Raw genomic sequence first — 7,979 nt, 5'->3', positions numbered from 1 at the left:
CACACACACACACACACACACACACACACACACACACACACACACACGCGCACACACACGCACAAATAGATGAATAAATAAAAAAGATATACATGAAAACCCACAAAACCATAACAATACCTCCCCCACCTCCTTTGTGTTCTCTGTTAATCGGTTAACTCCATGGTAACGAGATGGTGTCGGGTTTGTTTACGTCCACTGTACACACAAAAAAGCTGACCTGACTGAAGAAGGAGACTTCATCTTATTATTCTCAGAAGGTAATGGGGTTGTACAAGGAGATAGGAGTCATTTTTGTTTTCAAGGAAGCAGCGAGCATTCATCCAGCAGTCATGCTGCATGGCAGTCGTCAGGGGTACAACTCAATCTTGGTTTTAGGGGGGGGGGGGGGGGCAGTTGCAAGATACTATTGTACAACAGCATGGTGCCCTACCCTGCTGTCCTCCTGTGTTTCCCACTCTGGGCTGAATGTGTGGAAAGGCTGACTCCCTTGGGTGCAGTTGGAGAACTGGAAGAGGCTGGAGAACATGCGCCTGTTGTCGGACGTGTCGGCGAAGATGGCGTCCTGGAAGTTGACGCCATGGGGGAGGATGTTGTAGTTCTCATCCATCCTGCAGAGGAGATCGGACAGGAAAACTGTGAGGAGAGAGCTGACGCTGCTGCGGGAATTATCAAGGTTGTAGTTGACAGTGGCTGAGTTTTGAATTTGCGTCAACCAAATCAAGTACGGTTTTGCAAGTTTCGTAGGCCGATGCATTTCATAGGTTAGAAGAGCTTCATATTTAATAAGCTATCTTCTTACTTTGCAGGTAAAATCTTCCTTTGCAAAACAACTAGCAACAACAGCTATCACATATATGTAGAAGATAAAGAGCTCAACATTTGAAGTCTCACTTCATGGAAATACTTAGCCTCAAGTGGCAAACCACACATTTATATCTAAACACAGTATAGTCTTGTTTATACAGCTGACTGTAGATCAGTCTGCTCCAAAACAAGCTGACAAAAGACAAGAACTGTTAGAGGGTTAGATGAAAGTTCCTATTTAGCTAAATGCACTTCTGGACTGCCAAAGAGTTTTATGGGATGCAATTATATTTTAGTGAAAACAATAAAACTTCTAGGCTGTTGTAAGTACAGTTTGAATTAAAAGAGTCCAAATGTTTAGAGTCCAAATGTTTGTTGGAACTAATAAGTTCAGGCTGGGCACTTCACCTGAGGAAGAAGAAGTAGGAGTAGTTCTCCATCACGGTGTGGGACTGGCAGGACAGGTACCCCAGTCCGGTCAGGTTGAGCCTTGATCCAGAGGGCACCTCCAGCATGCTGCCCCAGGCCTGATCGCACAGCAACTCCACCTCCGCGCAGTAAAGCAGCCCTTCCTCCGCGCCCTCGTACCCATACCCGAACCCGAAGGGCAGCGAGTTGTACAGGCTGCCCGCCCCGCCGCCCAGGGGCTCCCGGTGGATCGCCAGGACGCGGGCGTACACGATGATCTCCGCCAGCTCCGCCCGGCAGCCCTCGCTCAGCGGCCGCCACTCGGAAGGGAGCTGGCACCCGTGCGTAAAAGTGTCCAGATGCGCAAAAAAGCCGAGTGCTGCGAGGAGGAGAGCCGTGGAAGACATCCCGAAGGAAAGAAAAATGTGATTTTACTAATTTATTACAATTGTTTTATGAGAGAAGTCGGTCTCCTCAAGCATGCAAGTTGCTAAAAGTTGCACATCTGGTTGGTGACCTGGAGGCTTGAGGATACTGTACTTCACCAAAAACTCTAAAAGCATGCACGTAACTTTTTGCACAATGTTCGACCACAGTCCTTTTGTCCATTAAACTAAACGTGCACAAACTCAGATCTTCTCACCTCCAGACTCTTTGAGAGAACTCAACAGTCAAACCAATTTGCAGAAACTTAAAGCTGCTGCTGCGTTCCCAGTGCTTCCACCTCCTCCATCCGCAGCGGGAGCCACAATAGGCTTCACCAGAGCGCACGGGTGCTGCGTTCACGGACTGATATAGACGCTCCGACATTTGATGCTTCCGTGCGAACTGATTTGGTGGGCTCGAGCGCTATCTACTCGGAAAAAAACAATATGGTTTCCAAACGTCTTCCAAATGTTGCAAAACATTGTAAAGCAAAATGCACATCCATAACTCCTTATTCATTTTATTTGTCAAATGTAAATAAATAGTAATAGGGGCTATACTGGCAAACCATTACCTTTTTATCACCAGCTTTTTCACCAGATTCAAGGTCATCATCTTTTGGGTGCAATTCTTATAGTTTCCATTTTTCCGATAGCTTGAAAGCAACCAAGAGGATCAGAGATGGGGAAAAAAACGACCAGTCAAAGTGGTTTACTGTTGGAGAGCATGCCGAGGAGAAGGTCCTCCTTGAAGTGGTTCCAAGTGGACAACAATGACATCAGTGATTAATAACAGTAGTCTGCAGTGGAACAGACAAGGATTGGGGTAATGCCATTCATTATCCCCTGTACATTTCTCAATAGGCTACTAAATCTCTACAGCAATCATGATGCATCAGAGGAGGTTCTGTGTGGATCCATCAGCTGATCCTGTGTGACAATTTGGCCTCAAAATGCATATCATCACACAAAATAATTAGGACCGTATTTAGGATGATACTTTTCCACCACAGCCAAAGATTTCAGTGGTGTGCATTTTTTTTTTTTAAGCTATGTATCTCTACTTAGAAAGCACTGCCATCTAATGGACACTGCCACGAACAGCATGTTTATATACTCATTTTTATATAATAGAACATCTAAATAATTTGAATAAATGCTGTGATATTTTATATTTGACCTAATGGGCCACTCTGTACACAAGTTTGGACCAAAGCGCAAAAAAGGGATGTTTATTGTAACTCATGAATGTAGATAGGGATCTTCATGTGATCTTCAAACACTATCGTCAGGTATTACATCAGGATTAATTATATATATTTCTTTGCAAGAGTTGTCCCCTAAACATGACATGTCATAGCAGCAATCCAGTCTTTCGTTTCTTGTTTTCAAAGTGCAATGTGACTCCTTAAGGGAATTCCCGCTGTCAGGTGAGGGCTGTCTCCGCCCTCAGTCTTTCCCTGATGTGTAAAACATGCGGATGGGCGGGTCGGAGCACTCACATCGGCTCTGTTCATAGACACAGCTCTCGTTCATATCGAGAGCTAGTCACCGCTCTGCGACGTCACTTCGAGGAGGTCGGAACTGCAGCTATACGTTTAATGTTGGCAGGAAAAGAAGGCAAATGAGCTTTCAAAATAAGAGCGTAAACGTGACGAAAAGTGTCAAAGTTGGCCTTAAAGTTCGAGCATAGATTAGCAATATCAATGTATTATTAAAATAATGGGAATGAGTAAACAAATGATCACCCCTTTTATCTCGTTGTTGCTATTTTCCCTATTCCTTTGTATTATCTGACTTATAGCCCATAAAATTGCATTAATGGTCAATAAAAAACAGAACTTCGAACAGTATCTCTAAAAGAAATATTTTTTCTAAAGAAGGTGTGTTTTAAAACATAATACAAATTACTTAGTAAGTTGTGCTGAATTCTTGTACCATTTTCAGACTAAAAAAACCCAGATATTGTCGAAGTGCGGTTTTATTTTGAAAACAATCACCGGAAAGCGCTTTGTTTCCGTACGTCACTTGGCGTTGCAAATCCAGAAGCAGCACAAGGTTGCTCGACACATTTCGCCATCTCTCCGAGTGTTTCTCTGTATTTCTGGAGTGACTAGCCGGACTGCGTTTAGTTTCCGAGTTGACAGCAGGTGAGTGGAAACATTTCTGCGCGTTTTTAAACGTTTTTATCGTGACGCAGATTGGCTCAGCTCAAACCGCATCCGAGTTGCGCAAGTTGCTGGTAACTTTTCAGTGTTTACCAAAGAGTCCCACACCGGATAGGGCCCACGTCGAAGAAAGCTGTACGACCGAATGCTAACAATAACATATCTACCAATTTTCACAGTGCGACCGTGTGTCCGTAGTATTCAGCGGTGGTTTTAAAGTGTCTTGTATCCCACTGGCAACCACTGTAGTATTCTTTAAGGGGGTTACAGTTCAGCTGTGATATCTCTATATTGTTATTTATTTGTGACGGGCGGTCAGCAAGTCATTGTTTGAGCTCAGAAGCAGATCACAGTGTGTATCGCATTCAGCTCTTGTTATTATAATGTGATTAAACTATCATGTGACATGCTGATGAGAGAATTCCGGCTGTGTGCTGCTTTTTCTGCTGCTGAATGCTGAAGCACTGAGTCATTCGATGATGTCAGCATGGGGCTTTTGTATGTGCCCTGTTGGCGTGTAAGCGCTTCAGTTAATAAGACAGGCTGTTCAATAATAATCCACAATAATCCATCATTTTTATACTGTTTTTAATTCTGCCTCAAAATGATATCAAATGAAAACCAGATGGAGTCAGTCCAGTTCCTCCTGTGGATCTGATAATGCCCAGACTACATGATAACTACCTCTGAATCCAACTAACATTGTATCTCAGCGTTTGCAGAGTGACTCCCAGTCTCCTCACAGCTCAATAATAAATTCAATATTCCAAAGAGAAAATCAGCCACATCTTTAGCGATATTTGATCAATATTCAAAGTCTCTGTCTCTTCTCCTGTTTTTCTCCCTCTCAGCGTCATGGCGTCTGGAGGCCCCGTGTTGAATGGCGACATCTCTTGCTCTCCCGTACAGTCGGGTGCGGTGGAAGAAACCCTGCAGCAGATGAACATCCTCATCCAGGAGAACCGAGACCTGAAAGGTGAGAGCAGGTGGGGGGAGGAAGATGTTTCTCATTCAAGCTTTTTGTTTGTTTTTCCTCTTCTTATCAGGTCTCAAAGTGCCCAGGGTCAAAGGTCAGGGTGGAGTTTCAGAGTTTTAGCGTGATAGACCAGCCGGAGCAGTTTGTTGGGACAGGAAAGGTCTAATGGCTGAGGAATGGGTCGTAACTGAAATGACTTGGCTCGTGCGATTTTCATTTATTCAAATTATTTTCGGTTTGTGTCTGTCGCCACCTCAGAGGCCCTGCGTCAGACCAACCTGTCGATGAAGGAGCGTTTCGAGGGTCTGTCCGTGTGGCGGGTGAAGCAGCGGGAGGAGCGGGACTTCCTGGAGAGCAGGCTGGAGGAGGCTCGGGGCCACATGGAGTCGCTGACCCTCCAAAACCAGGAGCTGGGCAAGAGGGTGGAGGGGGACGGGAGGACAGGGGGAGCTCTGGGAAGCTTGCTGGTGAGAATGTAACCCATTTTATATTTATTGGATCTAGGCAGCTGAGAGCTAATGTTCCTATGATTACATTTTTTATTTTTTTTTTATGATCTTCATTATATAATTGTATAATTCTCCAAGGAGACTTTGTCCGGCTCATTTTACATTAAGTTGCACGAGATTTAAGCTCCTGTCAAATTGTAATCTCCGTGTGATGTGGTCTCCAGGCGGTGTCGTCCAATCAGAGTGCAGAGGTGGATACCCTGCGTGCCCACGTCGCTCGCCTGCAGGCAGAGAAGAACGACCTGGTGGCCATGAACTCCGAGCTGCAGCTGAAGGTGGACCAGGACTCACACGACGACTCCTTCATTGAGATCATCAGGGTCTCGGTGAGGAGTCACAGACACCTCCTATATAATCAGTGTGTCTTCTATTCCGCATGGAAAGGCCTCATCTAACAAACAAAAAATCCTCCACCTCCCGCTCTGCGATATAACCGGGTGTGTATTTTCTCTCAGGATGAAGTCATAGACAGCGTGAACGGAGTGTGTGGTTCGGAGCGCAGCCGACGTCCGGACCTGAGCATGACGGCGTCCCGGCTGGAAAGCGAGGAGATGACCGTCAGCCAGCTCCTCCAGTCACTGAGGAACGAGACACAGCGGGCCGAGCGGCTGCAGGGCGAGCTTCAGTCCTCTGCCGCCAGGTAGGGGGCCCAGTTCACCACTAGATGATCCACTCTCATCGTTTATAGCATCAGGAAACACAGGAAGTCAGAATGTTAGTGGTTCCTTGCACTTCTATTTCCTGTAAACTGGACCGAATTGGGAGGGAGTGACGTATTTCTGTGTTAGTTTTATTTGTTTTTAAGTGCAATGTTTTCATGAAATTCTTTGTTTTTAAAAAACACACGCCTCTTTACGTGTGTTAGACATATTTTGTGAACTGTTTGTGAAAACGCACTGTCCAACAGGATTAGACAGCTGAAGGAGAGGAAGGCGGATGTGGAGAAATCAACACAGACTCCCCAGGCAGAGGCCAAGGAGGATTCGGGGAAAGAGGAAAAGGTATTTACTCAACAGTGAAAGTCATTTTATTGTAGTGAACGAACGATGTAATTCAGTTAGGTGGTGTCCCTGTGACGTGTGTATTCTGTCGACAGCTTGATCACATGGTCCACTGAGTTTTGTGATGTTTAGTTTTTCATACCGTAATATTCATGTGTCATTGTGCCAACGTTTTTCAGGCGGCGTCCGAGGTGGAGAATCTGAAGTCTCAGACGATGACGCTGTTCAAGGAGCTGCAGCATGCCCAGAGCAAGCTGGACGAAGCAGAAGGCATGAAGAAGAACCTGCAGGACAGGTTAGTCCAGTATTTCTCAAACTGTGGCCCCTCTTGTGGGGCGCGGTGATATTACAGGTGGGGCGCAGGGGGAAATACAGAATTATTTTATTTCAAGAACTTTATTGAGAACTTCACATATTACAAAAGTACAAAGTACACGGACATAACACTAAGTCAGTAATAAATACATGGCAAAATGCCTGTACTTTTGTGTAAATGTTTATGTTATGCCGTTCACAGGTTACGTTTACGCATGCGCGACAGCCAAGATTCTTGGGGACTCACGTGTAGCTCAGTGTGCTTCCCTTCGCCACATCCTACCTCTGTGAGATCGGCTTTTCTGCTGTTGCCCCTTCAAAACAAAATACAGATCTAAGCTCAACATTGAGCATGAATTAAGAGTGACCGTATCAAGTCTGCAACCCCGTTTTAAAAAGATTTGTAGTGGAAAGCAGCCACTAATACTGATACAACTTGATGGCTCACACATATCTGCACTAATTTTGTTTTGTTTTGCACAGGTTGCACGTTATTGCTTTGAAAAGATATGTAGTGCAAAACTCAGTAAAACCAAATATTTGAACTTGTTTTGTTTTTCACAGGTTGCACTTTATTGTTATTATCTTGAAAAGATATTCAGTGCAAAACTGGTTAATTGCAGCCGCAATAAGCTATTTTTTGCAAAATATTAGTTGTTTTTTGCACAGATAGAACTTTATTTGCATTGCTCTAACAAAGTGATTGCACATTGTATTTGTTTTTTTCTGATGGAGTAATCTGGTTTACTTGAAAGTGATTGCAATTTTCTTTATTCTATTATTTGAAAAAGCACGGATGGAGGAGTCACAAAATGTTGTTGTTTCAATAAAAGTTCAACATGGACCATTTTGTTACAATTTTGTTGGGGCGGTGGGGCATGAACATTTTTCTTCCTCCAAAGTGGGGTGTGATAGAAAAAGTTTGAGAACCACTGTGTTTGGCCAACATATGCACACACAGTCAGATCTTAACCCGCGAACCATTTAGTGAAGGAGCCAATGACAGTACGGCATAGCAACCTGTATTGATCCCCAACAGTTAAACAAATTACAGGGAAATCCTCTTTCTTATGCAAAGGTTTCCTCCTTCAGTCGGCGTTCCCGTGCTTTATCTTGACCTGTACACACATACACAGCTTTTGTCTCGTGGCTAGATGTCGGGAGGTGGAGCAGGACGTGGTCACTCTGAAGGCTCAGCTGGTGGAGAAGCAGGCCGTTCAGTCGGAGAACGACCGGCTGAAGCTGCAGGTGGACAGCATGCAGGCTCAGAGCCAGATGGAGCAGAGGAAGGCCGCGGATGAGAGGTCAGAGACAACACAGATATATGTATGTATGTATATATGTGTGTATGTATGTATGTATATATGTGT

The 7,979-nt window shown here is 44.7% G+C and overlaps 2 protein-coding genes across 2 annotated transcripts; one reads left to right on the top strand and one right to left on the bottom strand.

Annotated features, from left to right (window-relative positions):
• Nucleotides 1–361: 361 nt before the first annotated feature.
• LOC116378264 (coiled-coil domain-containing protein 3-like) lies at nt 362–1,917 on the bottom strand. Its single transcript, XM_031840105.1, has 2 exons — nt 1,216–1,917; nt 362–611 (listed from the first exon to the last, which is right to left on the bottom strand). Exons 1-2 carry the CDS (start codon nt 1,620–1,622, stop codon nt 407–409), a joined length of 612 nt encoding a protein of 203 aa, XP_031695965.1. The 5' UTR covers nt 1,623–1,917; the 3' UTR covers nt 362–406.
• A 1,734-nt stretch (nt 1,918–3,651) lies between these two features.
• On the top strand, nt 3,652–7,913 carry LOC116378263 (optineurin-like; the record flags this gene model as incomplete). The annotated part of the gene is made up of 8 exons (XM_031840104.1): nt 3,652–3,790; nt 4,660–4,784; nt 5,043–5,251; nt 5,458–5,619; nt 5,749–5,933; nt 6,201–6,294; nt 6,474–6,589; nt 7,764–7,913. Coding segments are annotated over exons 2-8 (1,037 nt in total), but the record flags the coding sequence as incomplete, so codon positions are not given.
• Between the last annotated feature and the right edge of the window lie 66 nt (nt 7,914–7,979).

Source organism: Anarrhichthys ocellatus, unplaced genomic scaffold (assembly GCF_004355925.1).
Source record: "Anarrhichthys ocellatus isolate YVR2014 unplaced genomic scaffold, GSC_Weel_1.0 scaffold2322, whole genome shotgun sequence".
Taxonomy (NCBI): Eukaryota; Metazoa; Chordata; class Actinopteri; order Perciformes; family Anarhichadidae; genus Anarrhichthys; species Anarrhichthys ocellatus.
Note: the sequence above shows the minus strand (reverse complement) of the source record. Positions and strands in the feature narration are given on the sequence as shown.

Bases quoted from the DNA above. Each gene is read 5' to 3' on its own strand.
- LOC116378264 (XM_031840105.1), bottom strand. From the start codon at position 1,622: ATGTCTTCCACGGCTCTCCTCCTCGCAGCACTCGGCTTTTTTGCGCAT. The intron at 612-1,215 runs GTGAAGTGCCCA...TCTCCTCTGCAG, and splicing joins TCCTACTTCTTCTTCCTCAG to GATGGATGAGAACTACAACA.